The 22,361-nt window shown below is 55.1% G+C and overlaps 2 protein-coding genes across 3 annotated transcripts; one reads left to right on the top strand and one right to left on the bottom strand.

Moving 5' to 3' along the window:
• Positions 1-1,967: 1,967 nt before the first annotated feature.
• On the bottom strand, positions 1,968-11,166 carry SNX11 (sorting nexin 11; the record flags this gene model as incomplete). Its single annotated transcript, XM_056515921.1, has 7 exons — positions 1,968-3,764; positions 4,836-5,063; positions 6,556-6,654; positions 7,965-8,065; positions 8,857-8,943; positions 10,178-10,220; positions 11,120-11,166. Coding segments are annotated over 7 exons (981 nt in total), but the record flags the coding sequence as incomplete, so codon positions are not given.
• Positions 11,167-12,140: 974 nt separating this feature from the next.
• On the top strand, positions 12,141-21,789 carry CBX1 (chromobox 1). 2 transcript variants are annotated; one of them, XM_056515920.1, is made up of 5 exons: positions 12,141-12,299; positions 15,786-15,955; positions 17,106-17,283; positions 18,507-18,601; positions 20,062-21,789. In XM_056515920.1, exons 2-5 carry the CDS (start codon positions 15,816-15,818, stop codon positions 20,204-20,206), a joined length of 558 nt encoding a protein of 185 aa, XP_056371895.1. In that variant the 5' UTR covers positions 12,141-12,299; positions 15,786-15,815; the 3' UTR covers positions 20,207-21,789. The 2 variants fall into 2 exon arrangements, with proteins under 2 accessions (XP_056371895.1, XP_056371894.1); XM_056515919.1 differs by having other exon boundaries at positions 15,783-15,955.
• Positions 21,790-22,361: the final 572 nt, after the last annotated feature.

Here is a 22,361-nt window from a genome sequence, read left to right as displayed (position 1 = left end):
CCACAAATCCCACAAATCCCACAAATAAATCCCACAGATCCCACGGGATTCCTCCGCAGGATCCAGCGCTGGCACCGAGTGGATTCATCCCAAAAATCCCCCCTGGAGCCATTCCGTGGGGAAACTGAGGCACGCATCCCGCTTTTCCCAAAAATCCCAAATTCCCTGGAGATCTCCCACTCATTATCCCGCTTTTCCCAAAATCCCGAATTCCCTGGAGATCTCCCACTCATTATCCCGCTTTTCCCAAAAATCCCGAATTCCCTGGAGATCTCCCACTCATTATCCCGCTTTTCCCAAAAATCCCGAATTCCCTGGAGACCTCCCACACATTATCCCGCTTTTCCCAAAAATCCCGAATTCCCTGGAGATCTCCCACTCATTATCCCGCTTTTCCCAAAAATCCCGAATTCCCTGGAGCTCTCTCACTCATTATCCCACTTTTCCCAAAAAATCCCGAATTCCCTGGAGATCTCCCACTCATTATCCCGCTTTTCCCAAAATCCCAAATTCCCTGGAGCTCTCTCACTCATTATCCCGCTTTTCCCAAAAATCCCAAATTCCCTGGAGATCTCCCACTCATTATCCCGCTTTTCCCAAAATCCCAAATTCCCTGGAGCTCTCTCACTCATTATCCCGCTTTTCCCAAAAATCCCGAATTCCCTGGAGCTCTCTCACTCATTATCCCGCTTTTCCCAAAAATCCCGAATTCCCTGGAGATCTCCCACTCATTATCCCGCTTTTCCCAAAAATCCCGAATTCCCTGGAGATCCCAAATCCAGGTGTTCTCCCTCAATAAATCCCTTTTTCCTCTCCAAGTTTGGCTGTTTCCGGGAATGGCCGGGAATGGCCGGGAATTATCGGGAATGATCGGGAATTATCGGGAATGGCCGGGAATTATCGGGAATGGCCGGGAATTATCGGGAATTATTTGGAATGATTGGGAATTATCGGGAACAGCCGGGAATGATCGGGAATGATCGGGAATAACTGGGAATGGCCGGGAATTATCGGGAATGATCGGGAACGACCGGGAATTATCGGGAATGTCCGGGAATTATCGGGAATGGCCGGGAATGATCAGGAATTGTTTGGAATGATCGGGAATTATCGGGAATGGCTGGGAATTATCGGGAATGATCGGGAGCGACCGGGCATTATCGGGAATTGTCAGGAATGATCGGGAATGGCAGAGAACGATCGGGAATTATTTGGAATGTCGGGAATGGCCCCTTTGCTGTGAGGGTGAATCCAGCACATCCCCCTCCTGCTTTTCCTGCTTTTCCTGCTTTTCCTGCTTTTCCTGCTTTTCCTCCCCTCCCGCGTTTGGCTGCGGGGCCACTAGATGGTGGTAGGGCCCTGCGGCTCCGATCCCTCTGGAATTCCCAAACTGGATCCTTCTGGAGCAGATCCTTGGCCTTGGATCAGATCCATGGATTCAGACTGGATCTGGGTGGATCCCAGGATTTTGATCCAATCCATGGGTTTTGATCCGATCCATGGGGTCAGATCGGATCCCTGAATTCGGATCAGATTTCTGGATTCAGAGTGGATCCTTGGATTCAGGCTGGATCCATGGATTCAGAGTGGATCCCCGAGTTTGGAACAGATCCCTGGATTCAGAGCAGATCCATAGATTTGGATTGGATCCCTGGATTCAGAGGGAATCCATCGATTCTGGGTGGATCCCTGGATTCCGATCCGATCCAGGCGCATCTGCGCCGTTCCCAGCGGCGCGCTCATGAATATTAATGAGTGTTTATGAATATTAATGAGGGGCTCAGCCAATCACAGCCCTGAACTCCTCCTGCCACTCCCGCTGCGCCTCCAAGGGATTCCCAACAGCGATTCCCAACATTCCCAAAACCTCCCCAAAACCCGCCCCAAACCCAAATTCCCAAAATCCCGAAATTCCCAGCGCTTCTCCCACCCCCGAGCCAGGCGTAACACAGAAAAGTCTCCTCCACTTCCGTTTTAATTTTCTTTATTTTTATTTTCATTTTTATTTATCTTATTTCCCACACCAAGTGCTGAGGGAGGGGAGGACCCCAAAACCCCCCGAGCTGCTCCTGCTTTCCCAAAAATCCCTGGAACAGCCCTGGCGGGAAGGGGACACAAATTCCAGCCCCATCTCTCCCTTTTCCCAGTGGGAAGCTCGGCTCTGATAGGCCCAGTTTGGGAATTCCAGAGGGATTGGAGCCCAGATTGGGAATTCCAGAGGGATTGGAGCCCAGTTTGGGAATTCCAGAGGGATTGGAGCCCAGATTGGGAATTCCAGAGGGATTGGAGCCCAGTTCAGGGATTCCAGAGGGATTTGAGGCAGAAGCAGAGTGAGGAAAACACTGCTGGAATATCAGGGAATATCAGGAATATCGGGAATCCGATTGGAAAGAGCTCGGACATGGCTGGGGCCGCATTCCCAGTGCTCCCAGTCCATCCCAGTGGCTCCACACTGATCCCTCTCCCAGCGAGGGCAGCGGGGCCTGGGGGTGTCCAGAGGGGTCACTCAGTGTCCAGCTGGGCTCTCTGGACTGTCCAGAGGGGTCACTCTGTGCCCAGCTGGGCTCTCTGGGCTGTCCAGAGGGGTCACTCTGTGTCCAGCTGGACACTCTGGACTATCCAGAGGGGTCACTCTGTGCCCAGCTGGGCTCTCTGGACTATCCAGAGGGGTCACTCTGTGCCCAGCTGGGCTCTCTGGACTGTCCAGAGGGGTCACTCTGTGCCCAGCTGGACACTCTGGACTATCCAGAGGGGTCACTCAGTGTCCAGCTGGACACTCTGGGCTGTCCAGAGGGGTCACTCTGTGTCCAGCTGGACACTCTGGACTATCCAGAGGGGTCACTCAGTGTCCAGCTGGACACTCTGGACTATCCAGAGGGGTCACTCAGTGTCCAGCTGGACACTCTGGGCTGTCCAGAGGGGTCACTCTGTGCCCAGCTGGACACTCTGGGCTGTCCAGAGGGGTCACTCTGTGCCCAGCTGGGCTCTCTGGGCTGTCCAGAGGGGTCACTCTGTGTCCAGCTGGACACTCTGGACTATCCAGAGGGGTCACTCTGTGTCCAGCTGGGCTCTCTGGACTGTCCAGAGGGGTCACTCTGTGTCCAGCTGGGCTCTCTGGGCTGTCCAGAGGGGTCACTCTGTGTCCAGCTGGACACTCTGGACTGTCCAGAGGGGTCACTCAGTGTCCAGCTGGACACTCTGGACTATCCAGAGGGGTCACTCTGTGTCCAGCTGGACACTCTGGACTATCCAGAGGGGTCACTCTGTGTCCAGCTGGGCTCTCTGGGCTGTCCAGAGGGGTCACTCTGTGTCCAGCTGGACACTCTGGACTATCCAGAGGGGTCACTCTGTGTCCAGCTGGGCTCTCTGGACTGTCCAGAGGGGTCATTCAGTGTCCAGCTGGGCTCTCTGGACTGTCCAGAGGGGTCACTCTGTGCCCAGCTGGGCTCTCTGGACTGTCCAGAGGGGTCACTCTGTGCCCAGCTGGACACTCTGGGCTGTCCAGAGGGGTCACTCTGTGCCCAGCTGGACACTCTGGGCTGTCCAGAGGGGTCACTCTGTGCCCAGCTGGGCTCTCTGGACTGTCCAGAGGGGTCACTCTGTGCCCAGCTGGGCTCTCTGGACTATCCAGAGGGGTCACTCTGTGTCCAGCTGGGCTCTCTGGACTGTCCAGAGGGGTCACTCTGTGTCCAGCTGGGCTCTCTGGCCGTGCCTCGTCCATGCCAAAGTCACTCCAGTAGGGGAAGCTCTCCAGGCCAGCACAGCTGGAAAACAGCAGGAAAAGGGATCCAGGGAATGTCAGGATTTTGTGGAAGCAGCAAGCCCGGAGCTGGAACAGGGGGAACATTCCCATCATTGCCAGGGACATCCCAGCCCCCCTGCCTGGGATCCTCTGGGATCCAGAGAGGAGCTGGGAGTGCCCTGGGATCCCCTAAAAGGAGATAGGAATGTCCTGGGATCCCCAAAAAGGAGCTGGGAGTGCCTCAGGATCACAAAAAAGGAGCTGGGAGTGTTCTGGGATCCACAGGGAGGGGCTGGGAATGCCCCAGGATCCCTAAAAAGGAAGCTGGGAATGCCCTGGGATCTGCAGGGAGGAGCTGAGAATGTCCTGGGATCCCCTAAAAGGAGCTGGGGATGTCCTGGGATCCCCTAAAATGAGATGGGAGTGCCCTGGGATCCCTAAAAAGGAGCTGGGAATGCCCTGGGATCCCCAAAAAGGAGATGGGAATGTCCTGGGATCCCTAAAAAGGAGATGGCAATGCCCTGGGATCCCCAAAAAGGAGATGGCAATGCCCTGGGATCCCTAAAAAGGAGATGGGAATGCCCTGGGATCTGCAGGGAGGAGCTGAGAATGCCCTGGGATCCCCAGAAAGGAGCTGGGAATGCCCTGGGATCCCCAAATAGGAGATGGGAATGTCCTGGGATCCCCATAAAGGAGATGGGAATGTCCTGGGATCCCTAAAAAGGAGCTGGGAGTGCCCTGGGATCCCCAAAAAGGAGATGGGAATGTCCTGGGATCCCCAAAAAGGAGCTGGGAGTGCCCTGGGATCCTCAGAAAGGAGCTGGGAGTGCCCTGGGATCCCTAAAAAGGAGATGGGAATGTCCTGGGATCCCTAAAAGGAGATGGGAATGCCTTGGGATTCCCAAAAAGGAGCTGGAAATGTCCTGGGATCCCCAAAAAGGAGCCGGGAGTGCCTGGGATCCCTAAAGAGGAGCTGGGCTGCCCTGGGATCCCCGAAAAGGGGCAGTTCAGGGTCGATCCAGGCCGGTCCCGGGCTGCTCCCGCCCTTTCCCCGCCCCTTTCCTGCCGCTCCCTCCCCTCCCCGCGGTGTCACCTGGCTGCGGGCGGGGCCGCGCTGTCCCCGCGCTGTCCCCAGGCGCCCCCGGCGCTGTCCCCGCGCTGTCCCCAGGCCGGGCCCGCCATGGCGTAGTGCAGGATGGCCTCGGTGACCGAGTGCGGGCCCCGGCCCTGCACGCACGCCTCGATGGCGGCCACGGGCAGCTGGCTCTGCAGGAACAGGTGCAGGCGGCTGTCGGAGAGCAGCACGGCGCTCTGCACCACCCTGGGGACACAGGGACAGGGACAGGGACAGGTCACTGCGGGCACCTCCCACCCTGGGGACAGCGACAGGGACAGGACAGGTCACTGCGGGCACCCTGTCACTGCTGGCACCTCTGCTAGCACCCTGTCACTGCTGCACCTCCCACCCTGGGGACACAGGGACACAGGGACAGGGACAGGTCACTGCGGGCACCCTGTCACTGCGGGCACCTCCCACCCTGGGGACACAGGGACAGGGACAGGACAGGTCACTGCGGGCACCTCCCACCCTGGGGACAGGGACACAGGGACAGGTCACTGCGGGCACCCTGTCACTGCTGCACCTCCCACCCTGGGGACAGGGACAGGGACAGGTCACTGCGGGCACCTCCCACCCTGGGGACACAGGGACAGGGACAGGGACAGGTCACTGCGGGCACCTCCCACCCTGGGGACACAGGGACACAGGGACAGGTCACTGCGGGCACCCTGTCACTGCTGCACCTCCCACCCTGGGGACACAGGGACAGGGTCACCAGGGTCACCCAGCCCTCCCTGCTTTCACCTCCCAGCCACTCCTGGGCGCTGTCCCCTCCCCTCAGCCCTTCCCAAATTCCAAATCCTAAACCCCAAATACCAAACCCCAAATATTCCCAATCCCCAAACCCAAAAATATCACAAATCCCAAATCACAAACCCAAACAATCCCAAATCCCAAACCCCAATCCCAAATGATTCCAAAGCCCAAACTATCCCAAATCCCAGATAACCCCAAATCCCAGTAATCCCAAACCTCAGATAACCCCACACCCCAATACCCCCACACCCCAATAACCCCAAACCCCAATAATCCCCCAGCCCAATAACTCCACAACCCAGATAACCCCAAACCCCAATAACCCGAAACCCTGAACAATCCCAAACCCTAAACAATCCCAAACCCCAATAACCCCCCACTCCAATAACCCCCAGCCCAGCTGACCCCTCACTCCAATAACCCCACATCCCAATAACCCCCCAGCCCAATAGCTCCACACCCCAGACAATCCCAAACCCCAATAACCCCAAACCCCAGACAATCCCCCACCCCAATGACCCCAAACCCCAGACAATCCCACACCCCAATAACCCCAAATCCCAATAACCCCAAACCCCAGACAATCCCACACCCCAGTAACCCCAAACCCCAGACAATCCCAAACCCCAGACAATCCCCCACCCCAGTGAATCCCCCACCCCAATGACCCCAAATCCCAGACAATCCCACACCCCAATAATGCCAAATCCCAATAACCCCAAACCCCAGGCAATCCCCCACCCCAATGACCCCAAACCCCAGAAAATCCCCCACCCCAGTAACCCCAAACCCCAGACAATCCCACACCCCAATAACCCCAAATCCCAATAACCCCAAACCCCAGTGACCCCAAACCCCAGACAATCCCAAACCCCAGACAATCCCCCACCCCAGTGCCCCCAAACCGCAGTGACCCCACCCCGGTGCCCCTCTGCACCTCTGCAGGAAGTGCTGCAGGCCCTGCCGCCGCCTCTCGATGAACTCATCCGTGCTGCCCACGAAAAACGCCGACCTGCCCGGCAGCTCCGGCACCGGCCTGGAAACACGGGGGGAAATAAATGGGGACGGGCAGGAAACACGGGGGGAAATGGGCACGGGCAGGAAACACGGGGGGAAATGGGCACGGGCAGGAAACACGGGGGGAAATGGGGACGGGCAGGAAACACGGGGGGAAATGGGCACGGGCAGGAAACACGGGGGGAAATGGGCACGGGCAGGAAACACGGGGGGGGAAATGGGGACGGGCAGGAAACACGGGGGGGGAAATGGGGACGGGCAGGAAACACGGGGGGAAATGGGGACGGGCAGGAAACACGGGGGGAAATGGGGACGGGCACGGGCAGGAAACACGGGGGGAAATGGGCACGGGCAGGAAACACGGGGGGGAATGGGGACGGGCAGGAAACACGGGGGGAAATGGGGACGGGCAGGAAACACGGGGGGAAATGGGGACGGGCAGGAAACACGGGGGGAAATAAATGGGGACGGGCAGGAAACACGGGGGGAAATGGGGAAATGGGGACGGGCAGGAAACACGGGGGGAAATGGGGACGGGCAGGGGCAGCAAACACGGGGGGAAATGGGGACGGGCACGGGCAGGAAACACGGGGGGAAATGGGGACGGGCAGGAAACACGGGGGGGAAATGGGGACGGGCAGGAAACACGGGGGGGAAATGGGGACGGGCAGGAAACACGGGGGGAAATGGGCACGGGCAGGAAACACGGGGGGAAATGGGGACGGGCAGGAAACACGGGGGGAAATGGGCACGGGCAGGAAACACGGGGGGAAATGGGGACAGGCACGGGCAGGAAACACGGGGGGGGAAATGGGGACGGGCACGGGCAGGAAACACGGGGGGAAATGGGCACGGGCAGGAAACACGGGGGGAAATGGGGACGGGCAGGAAACACGGGGGGAGATGGGCACGGGCAGGAAACACGGGGGGAGATGGGCACGGGCAGGAAACACGGGGGGAAATGGGCACGGGCAGGAAACACGGGGGGAGATGGGCACGGGCAGGAAACACGGGGGGAAATGGGGCCAGGCACGGGCAGGAAACACGGGGGGAAATGGGGACGGGCACGGGCAGGAAAACACGGGGGGAAATGGGGACAGGAAACACGGGGGGAAATGGGGATGAGCACGGGCAGGAAACACGGGGGGAAATGGGGACGGGCAGGAAACACGGGGGGAAATGGGGACGGGCAGGAAACACGGGGGGGAAATGGAAATGGGGACGGGCAGGAAACACGGGGGGAAATGGGGACGGGCAGGAAACACGGGGGGAAATGGGGACGGGCACGGGCAGGAGCCCAACCCCAGCTGGGGATCCCGGGATCCTTACACCAGCCCCGCGTTCCTCTGCAGCTGCCGCCGCAGCCACACGAACTCCCGGTAGCGCCGCCGCACGCACGAGGTCTTGGCGGTGAAAGCCTTGCTGTTGGTCTGGGAAAAACCGGGATGGGAGTTATCCTGGGATTGTCATGATGGGGATTGTCACCCTGGGGATTGTCATGATGGGGATTGTCATCCTGGGGATTGTCACCCTGGGGATCATCCTGGGGATTGTCATCCTGGGAATTATCCTGGGAATTGTCATCCTGGGAATTGTCATCCTGGGGATTGTCATCCTGGGAATTATCCTGGGAATTGTCACCCTAGGGATTGTCATCCTGGGGATTGTCACCCTGGGGATTGTCACCCTGGAAATCACCCTAGGGATTGTCATCCTGGGGATTGTCACCCTGGGGATTGTCACCCTGGGAATTATCCTGGGGATTGTCATCCTGGGGATTGTCATGCTGGGGATTATCCATGGGAATTATCCTGGTAATTATCCCTGGTAATTACCCCTGGGAATTACCACTGGGAATTTTCCCTGCGATCAAGAGCAGAGGGATCCAGGATGGGAATCCCCTCTGGGAATTATCCCTGATAATTATCTGTGGTAATTACCTCTGAGAATTATCCCTGGGAATTATCCCTGGGAATTATCTCTGGGATTGAGGGCTGAGGGATCCAGGATGGGAATTATCCCTGGGAATTATCCCTGGGAATTATCCTGGGAATTATCCCTGGGAATTACGATCCCAAGGATCAGCATCTCAGTCCCTGCAGGATCCGGGATGTGATCCCGAGGATTCCCCTCCATGTCCCGGGCTCATCCCAATCCCGAGCCTCTCCCAGGGCTCATCCCAACCCCAGCTCTGCCCCTCCGTGTCCCAGTCCCAGCTCACGTGCAGGAAGATCTTGTAATCCACGTAGGAATTCCAGGAGCCCTCGTTGTGCACGCGGGGATCCTGCACCCGCACCGTGGTCAGCTCCTGCGGGATTCCGGGAGTGGGATCCCAGGAACGGGGATCCACCCCACCCCTGCCTTCCCAGAGCCCTGGGAGTGGGATCAGGGGCTCCAAAAACAGGATCCACCCCATTCCTGCCTTCCCAGAGCTCTGGGAATGGGATCAGGGGCTCCAAAAACAGGATCCACCCCATTCCTGCCTTCCCAGAGTCCTGGGAATGGGATCAGGGGCTCCAAAAACAGGATCCATCCCATTCCTGCCTTCCCAGAGCTCTGGGAATGGGATCAGGGGCTCCAAAAACAGGATCCATCCCATTCCTGCCTTCCCAGAGTTCTGGGAATGGGATCAGGGGCTCCAAAAACAGGATCCACCCCATTCCTGCCTTCCCAGAGTCCTGGGAATGGGATTCCAAAAACAGGATCCATCCCATTCCTGCCTTCCCAGAGTCCTGGGAATGGGATCAGGGGCTCCAAAAACCTGATCCACCCCATTCCTGCCTTCCCAGAGCTCTGGGAATGGGATCAGGGGCTCCAAAAACAGGATCCATCCCATTCCTGCCTTCCCAGAGCCCTGGGAATGGGATCAGGGGCTCCAAAAACAGGATCCACCCCATTCCTGCCTTCCCAGAGTCCTGGGAATGGGATCAGGGGCTCCAAAAACAGGATCCACCCCATTCCTGCCTTCCCAGAGCTCTGGGAATGGGATCAGGGGCTCAAAAAACCTGATCCACCCCATTCCTGCCTTCCCAGAGCCCTGGGAATGGGATCAGGGGCTCCAAAAACCTGATCCACCCCATTCCTGCCTTCCCAGAGTCCTGGGAATGGGATTCCAAAAACCAGGATCCACCCCATTCCTGCCTTCCCAGAGTCCTGGGAATGGGATTCCAAAAACCAGGATCCATCCCATTCCTGCCTTCCCAGAGCTCTGGGAATGGGATTGGGGAACTCAAAAAACTGGGATCCACCCCATTCCTGCTTTTCCAGACATTCCCATTCCCATTTCCATTCCCATTTCCATCCCTGCTTTTCCAGATTCCTGGAAATGGGATTGGGGAGCTCCAAAACCCTGGATCCACCCCATTCCTGCTTTTCCAGCCATTCCCATTCCCACTCCCATTCCCATTCCCACTCCCATTCCCACTCCCATTCCCAGCTGCTCCTGCACTCAGCCCTGTGGATTATTCCACAGAGATGGAATTCCCAAGAATTCAACTCGCCCAAATTCCAGAATCTGGGAATAAACCAGGAATGCTCCTCACTTCCTCTCGGTTCTCCAACATCCTAGAGCCCAGCAGGGAACATCTGGGAAAAAAAACCAGGAAAAAAATGGGATTTAGAAAGAGAAATCCTTCCATGGATTCTGCATCCCCCAGATTTCTGGGATCCTGCAGATTTTGGGAATATTGGAAATCCCTGGAATCTGGGAAAAGCCTCTATTTGAGGGGTTGTGGGATTCCCGGTTTGGGGTTATTTCCCTGAAATTCGGGATTCTCCAGGGCTCTGCTGCCCGGGATTGGTGTTCCAGGAAAAAATTCCAGGTGGGATTCCTGCCTGGCTCCTTATCCTCTCTCCTGATCCATCCCTAAAATCCTTTCCCAAAGCTCTGGAACAGCGGGAATCCTCATTCCCATCCATGGAAAACCCTCCAGAGCCAGAAAAATGGGAATTAATCCCATTTATTCCTGATTTTCCCTGAATTCCTGAGGATGTTAACAAATCGATCCCATTTATTCCTTTTTTTCCTTGGACACAGCCACCCCTCTAAAACACTGGAATTCATTTTTTTTCAGGATCTTTTGCCTTCCAGGGAAGGAAAGGATTCCTGATCCCACTCCTGGGGATGTCAGCACCACCACGAGTCCCAAAAACGAAGAGAAAAACCAAGAAAAACGGGATTGAATCCCATTCATTCCTTTCCCACGCCGCCTGGAAAACACCGCGGGGGGAATTCCAGGGATTTTCTGCTCCCAGGGAAAGAAAAAATTCCTCAGGACAGAGATCGGAGCCGCGGCCCGACCCAGCCGAGCTCCGGGCGCTGAGGGCGAGCCCCGGCCCGGCCCTGCCGCGAGAGACTTTTGGGGGGTGTTTTTTGTTGGTTTTGGGGGGGTTTGGGTTTTTTAAAATTGTTTTTTGTGTTTGGGAACACCGGGATTCCCCGAGGGACCCCCCAAATCTGCCCCCTCCCCTCAGGGCCCCCTCACCTCGCACATCCCGCGGCCCCTTTAAGCAGCGGCGGCAGCGCGCGCGTTTATGGGGGCGGGTGTGGCCGGAACTTCCGGTGCGGGGCATGCTGGGAGTTGTAGTTCAGGCCTTGCTGTGGTCCAGGGTACCGCCCCCCCGCCCCAAGACAAGGAGTGTTTGGAGCACCAGGAGCGGGAATGTTTATCCTGCGGAAAAGCGGGATCAGGAGGCACCTTTGGCTCTGCACAACTCCCTGACAGAGGGGGCAGCCGGGGGGGGGTCAGGCTGTGCTCGCAGGGAACAGGGACAGGAGCAGAAGGAACGGCCTCAGGCTGGGCATCAGCAGGAATTTCTCCCTGGAAAGGGGATCTAACACTGGCACCGCTGCCCAGCCTGGTGCTGCAGTCCCCATCCCCAAAACCGCGTGCATGTGGCACCCGGGGACACAGGTTGGCCGTGACCATGGCACTGCTGGGGAATGGTTGGGCTTGGCAGTCTCAGACGGCTTCTCCAGCCTGAATGATTCCAAGATTCCCTAAATACGATTATTTATGGATGCCATGAACGGGACCCTTCCCTGAGCACTGGCACAGCCCACAGCGGGAGGCGCTCGGGGCTCTGACACCATGCACAAGGTGGTTTTGGGTCACGGCTTGGACTCAAAGACCAGCGAGGACTTTCCCACCGTTAATGATTTAATTAATTTAATGTAATTAGTGTTTGATTGAATTTAATTACTACTTAATTATTTAGTTAACGACGAGCAGAGGGGAGGGGCCTGACCATCCCGGACTACACCTCCCATCACACCCCTCGCTCACGCGGAGCCTCCGTTCTCCATGGACTACAACTCCCATCACACCTCGCGGCCCCTTAACTGAACTTCTTGCGGCAGGGCGGCAGGGCGGACTACACCTCCCGGCGTGCCCCGCGAGCACGCCGCGCCGCGGACTACACCTCCCATCACACCCCGCGGCCCCTTAACGGAACGCAGTGCGGCTCCGCGGCGCGGCCGGACTACATCTCCCAGCGCACCCCGCGCGGGCGCGGCGCAGGCGCGGTGCGCGCGGCGGGCAGCGGCGCTGGCCGGGCTCTTTTGTTCAGGGCGGCGGACGGAGCGCGGCCAGGCCCGGGCCCCCCCGACCCCCGAGCGCGCCCCCGCGGCCCTTCCCTCGGACACCGGCGGCGGGGCTGTGCACGGTCAGCGGGGAACGCGCCCCGGCCGCGGCGGCGGCGGCGGCGGCGATGGGGGCGCGGGGGGGGTCGAGACTGAGGGGGGGTGAAGGGGGGCGGGGCGGGCGGTGGGGGAGGGGAGGTGCTGAGGGGGTGAGGGGGGGATGGGGGGATGGGGGATGGGGGGAGAGGATTTTGGGGGGTTTGGGGGGGCGGGTGAGGGGAAAGGGGGATGGAGTCAGGGTGGGGAGGGGATGGGGTGAGTGTAGGGATGGATTTTGGGGTTCTGGGGAGGGCTCAGTGCAGGGATTTGGGGTGCAGAGAATGGATTTGGGGCTGGGGTCAGGGTAGGGAGAGGTTTGGGGGTGATGGGGAGGGGATTTGGGGACCAGTGTAGAGGGGTTTGGGGTTCGGGTCAGTGCAGGGATGGATTTGGGGTTTGGGGTTTGGGTCAGTGTAGGGATGGATTTGGGGTTTGGGGATGGGGTCAGTGTAAGGATGGATTTGGGGTTTGGGGATGGGGTCAGTGTAAGGATGGATTTGGGGTTTGGGTCAGTGCAGGGATGGATTTGGGGTTTGGGGTTTGGGGTTTGGGTCAGTGTAAGGATGGACTTGGGGTTTGGGGTTTGGGGTTTGGGTCAGTGTAAGGATGGATTTGGGGTTTGGGGTTTGGGTCAGTGTAAGGATGGATTTGGGGTTTGGGTCAGTGTAAGGATGGATTTGGGGTTTGGGGTTTGGGGTTTGGGTCAGTGTAAGGATGGACTTGGGGTTTGGGGTTTGGGGTTTGGGTCAGTGTAAGGATGGATTTGGGGTTTGGGGTTTGGGTCAGTGTAAGGATGGATTTGGGGGTTTGGGTCAGTGTAGGGATGGATTTGGGGTTTGGATCAGTGTAAGGATGGATTTGGGATTTGGGGTTTGGGATCAGTGCAGGGATGGATTTGGGGTTTGGGTCAGTGTAAGGATGGATTTGGGGTTTGGGGTTTGGGTCAGTGTAAGGATGGATTTGGGGTTTGGGGATGGGATCAGTGTAGGGATGGATTTGGGGTTTGGGTCAGGGCAGGGATGGATTTGGGGTTTGGGGATGGGATCAGTGTAGGGATGGATTTGGGGTTTGGGGTTTGGGTCAGTGTAAGGATGGATTTGGGTTTGGGATTGGATCAGTGTAGGGATGGATTTGGGGTTTGGGTCAGTGTAAGGATGGATTTGGGGTTTGGGGTTTGGGTCAGGGCAGGGATGGATTTGGGGTTTGGGGTTTGGGTCAGTGCAGGGATGGATTTGGGGTTTGGGGATGGGGTCAGTGCAGGGATGGATTTGGGGTTTGGGGATGGGGTCAGTGCAGGGATGGATTTGGGGTTTGGGGTTTGGGTCAGTGTAAGGATGGATTTGGGGTTTGGGGATGGGGTCAGTGTAAGGATGGATTTGGGGTTTGGGGATGGGGTCAGTGTAAGGATGGATTTGGGATTTGGGGATGGGATCAGGGCAGGGATGGATTTGGGGTGCTGGGAAAGGGGGATCAATGGGATGGGATGTGGGGAATGTTGTGAGAGGGGTTCTGGGGTTGCCCCCCAAAAAGGAGCTGCAAAGGGGAAAGAGGAATTTTGGGATCCAGGAATTTTGGGATCCAGGAATTTCGGGATCCAGGAATTTCGGGGTTGGGGAGATCCTATGGAGAGAGGCGTTGGGAAGCTGGAAAAGGGGAAACTGCAGGGTGGAAGTGTGTTTGGGGAGGGGAAGAGTGGAATTTGTGAGGCAGAAAGTGGGATTTGGGGGGAAAAGAAAGTGAGGTTTTAGAGGGAGGAAAAGTGGGATTTGTGAAGGAAAAAGGGGATTTGTGAGGGAAAAAGGGGATTTGTGAGGGAAAAACGTGATTTTGGGGGAACAAGAAGTGGGATTTGTGAGGGGAAAAAGTGGGAATTGTGAGGGGAAAAAAATGGGATTTGTGAGGGAAAATGTGGTTTTGGGGGAAGAAAAAGTGGGATTTGTGAGAGGGAAAAAGTGGGATTTATGAAGCAAAAATGTGCTTTTGGGAAAACAAGAAGTGGGATTTGTGAGGGAAGATGTGAATTTTGGGGGAAGAAAAAGTGGGATTTGTGAGAAGGAGAAGGGGTTTTTGTGATGGGAAAAGTGGAATTTTTGAGGGATTCCAAACCCCGTTGGGTGAGGGGAAGGGGATCTCCCTGGAAAAGCGGGAATCCGGGAAAGGATCGGGGAGGGACAAGCGACAACTTTTGGCGGGAAACGGGAAAAATCCCGGGAATCCGGGCTTGGGAGAGGAATTGGGGAATTTGGGGCGGAGCTGGGACCGGGAATGTGCCGGGAAGGGAAAAGCAGCTGCAGCAGGAGCGGTTCTGCGGGAATTTCCCTGGAATTTTGGGATCCAGAACTCTGGGAATGGGAGCTGGAAAAGTTTTGGGAATCCCAGCGGGGTTTTGTGTGTCTAGAGAAGGATCTGGGAAAGGTTTTCCCGGGAAAAAGTGGATTTGGAGCTGGGAATGGATTGGGAATTTTCTCTGGGGGGGAATTTTGGGTGGGAAACCTCTGGATGGGGTTTGGAAGCAGCTCCGTGTGTTCCTGTAAAACTGAGGGATCCCAGGATAAAAATTTGGGAATTTGGCGGGATAATTCCAGGATTTGCTGTGAAAGAGGCTGGAAATGTGAAAAAAAAAAAAAAATTAGGGATAAATCCCAAAATTCCTCCAGAAATTGAGAGGGGAGGGTCAGGCTCCAGATCTTGGAATCCATGGAATTCAGCTGGGGCTGCTCCAGCTCTGGGAAATGCCAAAAAAAAAAAAAAACTGGGAATGGGTTTGGAATGCCTGTTGATCCTTCAGGAATTCCTTGTGGGAATGTGGGAAAAATGGATCCCAAAAATGAACCCCAAAAGGCTCCAGATCCAGGGTTTTCCCATCTCTAGATCCAGAGTTTTTCCAGCTTGGAATCCAGGGATTTCCAGAATATTCCCAGCTTCAAATCCAAGACTTTTCCTGGCTCTGAATCCAGGGTTTTGAACGGGAATGAGCATGGAGAGGTGGGGATCTGGGAATGTGACCTGGATTTAACTGGGAATAACAGCTGGTGGAATTTGAGTTCATATAAACCCCTGGGGTTCATAGAAATCCCAGTTTTCCCAAGGATTTCCCATCCCAGGCAAGGCAGGGAATGAAAATCCTGGAAAATGGGAAAATCCCAGTTTTCCTGAGGTTTTTCTATCCCAGGCAAGGCAGGGAGAGAAAATCCTGGAAAAATGGGAAATTCCCACTTTCCCCAAGGGCTGAAGTGCAGCTCTGGGAGAGCTCAGGAATGGACTGGAAAAATTTGGGAAAGGCTGGGAAAAAAAAACAAACTGGAGCAGCTTTTAGGAAGAAAAAAAAAAAAGGAAAAAAAAAATCCTGAAAATCAGAGAGTAAAAATCCAAATCTTTGGCGTAAATCCAACGGGATTTCTCCAGGAGTTCCCAGGATGTTCCCACCTGATCCCAGATTTTTTTTTTCCCTGTTTTTCCCTCTGCAGCAGCCCGGGAAAGCGTTGAAGCTGGCCAGCACAATGGGAAAAAAGCAGAACAAGAAAAAGGTGGAAGAGGTGCTGGAGGAGGAGGAGGAGGAATACGTGGTGGAAAAAGTCCTGGATCGGCGCGTGGTGAAGGGGAAGGTGGAATATCTGCTCAAGTGGAAGGGATTCTCTGAGTGAGTCATTCCTGCCTGGATCCAGGGGAAATCCTGGGATTCCCAAAAAAAAAAAAAATTCCAGGGTTTCTGAGGGGTTCTGGTCCCAGGGAGGGAGGGAAAAATGGGAAAAAACTCACTGTGGCAAGGTGGGAAAATCCCGGTGGGTGCCAAGGAGGGAAAATCCTGGGGAATCCCAGTGTTCCCAAGGAAAATCATGTTGTTCCCAAAGAATTCCAGTGGGGCAGGGAGGGAGAGAAAATCCTGAAAAATGCCAGTGTTCCCAAGGAGCTCCAGCAGGGAAGGGAAAGAAAAATGGGAAAATCCCAGTATTCCCAAGGAAAATCACGTTGTTCCTGAAGAATTCCAGTGGGGCAGGGAGGGAGAGAAAATCCCAATATTCCTAAGGAAAATCCCAGTGTTCCTAAGGAAAGTCCCAGTGTTCCTAAGGAGCTCCAGTAGGGAAGGGAAAGAAAATCCTGAATGCAAAAATCCCAGTGTTCCCAAGGAAAATCCCAGTGTTCCCAAAGAACTCCAGCAGAGCAAGGAGAGAAAATCCTGGATGGGAAAATCCCACTGATCCCAAGGAAAATCTCAGTGTTCCCAAGGAAAATCCCAGTGTTCCCAAAGAACTCCAGCAGAGCAAGGAGAGAAAATCCTGGATGGGAAAATCCCACTGATCCCAAGGAAAATCTCAGTGTTCCCAAAGATTTCTCATCCCAGGGAAAATTCTGCTGTTCCCAAGGAGCTCCAGCAGGGCAGCTGGAGGAAAATCCTGGAAAATCCCAGTGTTCCAGGGTGGGAAATCCCATTCCAACCTGGAAACAGATCCTGCAGGCATTTCCCCCCTCCCACCCAGTGTGGGATCCAAGGAATTCTCTCCTGAGAAGGGAATTTCCTCCAGGGTTTTCCCAGCTCTGAATCCAGAGTTTTCCCAGCCAGCACTGGATGGATTTTCAGGAATTTTTAATTCCCTAAACAGCTCTGGAAGCTGAGGAATAACCCAGGGATGAGGAGCTGGATAAATATCCCACGATCCAGCAAGGGAATGAGGTCGGGATCTGGGAATGCGATCTGGGAATCTCCAACCCAAACATCCCAAATTCTGCATCCCCTGGTGCCACAGCCTGGGTTTTTTTGGGAAAAATGAGGGATTTGTGTTTGCTGGCAGCGAGGACAACACCTGGGAGCCCGAGGAGAACCTGGACTGCCCGGATCTGATCGCGGAGTTCCTGCAGTCCCAGAAAACCGCGCACGAGAGCGAGAAATCCGAGGGCAGCAAGCGCAAGGCCGAGTCCGACACGGAGGACAAGGGGGAGGAGAGCAAGCCAAAGAAAAAGAAGGAAGAGGTGAGGCTGGAAAGGGGTCCCTGTCCCTGGAAAAGCCATTCCCAGGGGTTTTTTTTTTTTCCCAGGGTTTTTTCCTGAGGAATGGGGGGGAGGAGGAAGGAGGCGCTGGCTGAGCTCGGCTGCCAGGCAAGGGAGAGAAAAGTGGGAGAATCCCAAGGAATTGCAGCAGGGCAGGGAGGGAAAATTCTGGAAAATCCCAGTGTTCCCAGGGAATTGCAGCAGGGCAGGGAGAGACGATCCTGGAAAATCCCATGTGTTCCCAGGGAATTGCAGCAGGGCAGGGAGAGACAATCCTGCAATCCCAGTGTTCCCAAGGAATTGCAGCAGGGCAGGGAGAGACAATCCTGGAAAATCCCAGTGTTCCCAAGGAATTGCAGCAGGGCAGGGAGAGACAATCCTGGAAAATCCCATGTGTTCCCAGGGAATTGCAGCAGGGCAGGGAGAGACAATCCTGCAATCCCAGTGTTCCCAAGGAATTGCAGCAGGGCAGGGAGAGACAATCCTGGAAAATCCCAGTGTTCCCAAGGAATTGCAGCAGGGCAGGGAGAGACAATCCTGGATGGGAGAAATCCCAGTGTTCCCAAGGAATTCCAGCAGGGCGAGACAATCCTGCAATCCCAGTGTTCCCAAGGAATTACAGCAGGGCAGGGAGAGACAACCCTGGAAAATCCCAGTGTTCCCAAGGAATTGCAGCAGGGCAGGGAGGGAAAATTCTGGAAAATCCCAGTGTTCCCAGGGAATTGCAGCAGGGCAGGGAGGGAAAATCCTGGATGGGAAAAATCGCAGTGGTCCCATGGATTTCCCATCCCAGGTAGGGCAATGGGAAAGAAAATCCTGGATGGGAAAATCCCAGTGTTCCCAGTTTGATTCCCAGTCTGGTTTCCCAGTCTGTCTCCTGGTCTGCTTCCAGTCTGTTTTCCATTTCCCAGTCCAGTTCTTAGTCAGTTCCCAGTTTGATCCCAGTCTGGTTTCCCAGTTTGGGATCCCAGTCTGTTCCCAGTCCGTTCCCAGTTTGATCCCAGTCCGCTCCCTGCCCTGTCCCAGTTTAACCAATTCCCTGTCCCTCCATCCCTTATCCCAATCCCTCTCCATCTCTCCAGAGCCCTCACAGCATCCCCACATCCCTGCAACTCCATCCTGATCCTCCCTGCCCATCCCAGAGCCGGGGATGTCTCTCTGGGAATTCCCAAATGGAATTTTCTCCTTGTTTTCCCTTTTCCCAGTCGGAGAAGCCGCGAGGCTTCGCCCGAGGCTTCGAGCCGGAGCGGATCATCGGAGCCACGGACTCCAGCGGGGAGCTGATGTTCCTGATGAAGTGGTGAGGCTCCAGGGGCATTCCCAGGGCTCATTCCAGCAGATCCATGGCATCAGGAATTGGGTGGGGTCAGGGATTGTCCCTCTGTGCCGGGGCCACTTCTGGGACACTGCAGGGAGAGGCTGGAGCGTGGCCAGGGAAGGGTTTGGAGCTCCTGGAGGGGCTGAGGGAGTGGGAATGTTGGTCCTGGAGAAAAGGGGGATCAGGAGGGTCTGCACAAGGGACAGGGGAGGGTTTGGAGTGCCAGGAGCTGGGAATGTGGGTCCTGGAGAAAAGGGGGATCAGGAGGGACCTCCTGAGGTCCCTGACAGGAGGGGACACCAGGGAAGGGAGGGGGTCAGGCTCTGCTCCCAGGGAATGGTCAGGGTCAGAGGTCAGGGGTTTAGGGTTGGGGTCAGGGTTCCCTGGAACATCTCCTGGAACATTTGGAACATTTTCCTGCTCTCCCATTCCTCCTTTTCCCCCTCCCTCACTCATCTCCTCTCCTTACAGGCAGAACTGTGACCTGGTGCCCTCCAAGGGCCAGGGTTGGGGTCAGGGTTAGGATTAGGGTCAGGGTTCCCTGGCACATCCAGATCCATTTTCCTGCTCCCTTTCCCCCTTCCTGACTCCCTGCTCTCCCTGCAGGAAGAACTGTGACCTGGTGCCAGCAAAGGGGAGGATCAGGGGTCAGATCAGGATTAGGGTTTAGGGTTAGGATCAGGATTTGGGGTTAGGATCAGGGTTTGGGGTTGGGATCAGGGTTTGGGGTTAGGATCAGGGTTTGGGGTTAGGATCAGGGTTCCCTGGCACACCCAGATCTCTCAGAAATTCCATTCTCCTGCTCCCCCATTCCTCCTTTTCCCCCTCCCTGACTCCCTGCTCTCCCTGCAGGAAGAACTCTGACGAGGCCGACCTGGTGCCTGCCAAGGGCCAGGGTCGGGATCAGGGTTTTGGGTCAGGGTTCCCTGGCACACCCAGATCTCTCAGAAATTCCATTCTTCTGCTCCCCCATTCCTCCTTTCCCCCTCCTGCTCTCCTATTCCTCCTTTCCCCCTCCCTGACTCCCTGCTCTCCCTGCAGGAAGAACTCTGACCTGGTGCCAGCAAAGGGGAGGATCAGGGGTCAGATCAGGATCAGGGTTTGGGGTTAGGATCAGGGTTTGGGGTTGGGATCAGGGTTTGGGGTTGGGATCAGGGTTTGGGGTTAGGATCAGGGTTTGGGGTTGGGATCAGGGTTCCCTGGCACATCCAGATCTCTCAGAAATTCCATTCTCCTGCTCCCCCATTCCTCCTTTCCCCCTCCCTGACTCCCTGCAGGAAGAACTCTGACGAGGCCGACCTGGTGCCAGCAAAGGGCCAGGGTCGGGATCAGGGTTTGGGGTTGGGATCAGGGTTCCCTGGCACACCCAGATCTCTCAGAAATTCCATTCTCCTGCTCCCCCATTGCTCCTTTCCCCCTCCCTGACTCTGCTCTCCCTGCAGGAAGAACTCTGACGAGGCCGACCTGGTGCCTGCCAAGGAAGCCAACATCAAGTGCCCGCAGGTGGTGATCTCGTTCTACGAGGAGAGGTTGACATGGCACTCGTACCCCTCAGAGGACGATGACAAGAAGGAGGACAAGAACTAAACCCTGCTGGCCCCTGCTCCGGGCAGCCTTCGGGGCATTTTGGTTTTGGGAGAACGATCCGAACTTTTGTGGGCTGTGAGCACAGGAGGGGTTTGGAGGAGCCCCCCGGGCGCAGGCCGGTGTCTGTGCCCTGCAGCCACTCCTCTGCTCTGCCGTGCCCAGATTCCCAGCAGGATCCCGTGGGATTCCAGATTCCATCGGAGAGGGGGGAGGGAGAACCGGGGTGGGGTGGGGATTTGGGGTGGGGAGGGGTCTCAGAGCAAAGCCCCTTCCATGAAGGACTGGCCAGGATGGCCGGGCTGGGGGTGGGACTGGGGTGGGAATGGGATGGACTGGGAATGCAGATGGATCCTGCTTCCCCTCCACAGCCCATCCCAGAGCCCCAGCCCTGCTCCCAGTAGTGTTCACTCTGCATTTTTAAGGCGTAGCATGTGTGTAGGTCTTTTGATTTGGATTTTTATTTTCCTTTTCCTTTTATTTTTGTTTTGTTTGTTTGTTTCCTCTTTTTTTTTTTTTTTTTTTTTTTTCTTTCTTTTGCTAATTCCTGGTGTTATCCTTTGGGAAGGGAGGGAGGGATTTTAGGGGGAATTCGATCTCTTTTAATCAAGGAGGGGAGTGAGGTCTGGTGATGACATTCCCAGACCATTTCCAAATTTTCTGTTGTTTTTTTTTTTAAGAAGAACCTGAATTCATTAAAAAAAAAAAAAAAAAAAAAAAAAAACTGAATTCAGTAAAAAAATTTCAGTTGATTTAAAAAAAAAAAAATTAAGGGAGAAAGGGAGAAGATCCCAGAGCTGGGGACAGAGACACTGAAAACTGTGAATGTCCAAAATCTCCGGAGCTGATCCTCGAGTGATTTTTAGGGAGAATTTTTGGGGGAAAGGGGAGGGAAATTTTGGGGTGGGAGGGGCCAAAGGGGAAACTTTGTGAAAATGCAACTTTGTGATTCTGTATCGTCCTGCAGCGGAACTGCCACTCCTGACACGTGCATTGTATGGGGGGGAGGGATGGATTTTAACCCTTTTATTGCCTTTTTAACCCATTTTTGTTTTCTGTTCTAAGGTGCTATTTCTCCAAATCATGAGGAGGGGGAAAATCCAAAAAAAAAAAAAAAAAAAAAAAAAAAAAAAAAAAAAAGATTACTGAATTTCTTACCACTCGTTCCTTTTCTCACCCTGGATTTTCCTGCCCAGCAGGGAGGGAATGTGGCAGGGAGAGGAGCCAACAGCAGCACAAGGAAAAATCCAATCAGTCCGAATTTCTCCCCAAAGCGAGGCTGGGAGCTGCTTTCCCAGAACCTCGGGGGATTTTTGGATTTTTGAAATCAGATTTATTTCCCAAATCCTGAACTATTTAAGTGACTCCAGGGGTGGGATCTCGACGTGCATTGTACAAACCTTTTTTATGAGCATGTGTTTGGGTTCCTGTGCAAAAATCCGTGTGCAAATGTAAAAGTTCGTGTTTGGATTTTAACTTCATACCGAGCTCTGTCCAGTTTTTATTTTGGGGTTGTTTTTTTTTTTTTTTGGCTTTGTTTCATTTTGATTTTTTTTTTTTTTTTTTTGTCTCAATAAAATTTTAGATTTATAATCCTGATTTTTAAAATTTTTAAAATTTTTTAACCTTTTTTTTGCCTTGCTCCCTTTCCTCCAGTGATGAGTGACCAGGTAGAGCAGGACACGGAGGGAAGGTGAGCGCTGGGCCGGGTTAGAGCTTTGGAGAGGAGGCAGCAGCAGGTTCTGGGTTTGTTTTGGCCTCCAGCTGCAGAGACAGGCTGAGGCAGAGCCCTGAGGCCTGGCCTGGAGCCCGCAGGGAGCTGCAGCACCTCGGGTGGGTAAGTGACCGTCAGCTCCCTGCTGGGAGCAGCCTGGGGGCTGGAAAAACCTGGCAGAGACCTGGGGATGGAGAGGAGGGAGGGATGGTGGATGGATGGATGATGGATGGATGGATGGATGATGGATGATGGATGATGGATGGATGATGGATGGATGATGGATGGATGGATGGATGATGGATGGATGGATGGATGGATGGATGATGGATGATGGATGATGGATGGATGGATGATGGATGGATCCATGGATGGATGGATGATGGATGATGGATGGATGGATGGATGGATGATGGATGGATCCATGGATGGATGATGGATGGA

Source organism: Oenanthe melanoleuca, unplaced genomic scaffold (genome assembly GCF_029582105.1).
Source record: "Oenanthe melanoleuca isolate GR-GAL-2019-014 unplaced genomic scaffold, OMel1.0 S123, whole genome shotgun sequence".
NCBI classification, from domain to species: Eukaryota; Metazoa; Chordata; class Aves; order Passeriformes; family Muscicapidae; genus Oenanthe; species Oenanthe melanoleuca.
This window is presented reverse-complemented; position numbering and strand designations above follow the sequence as displayed.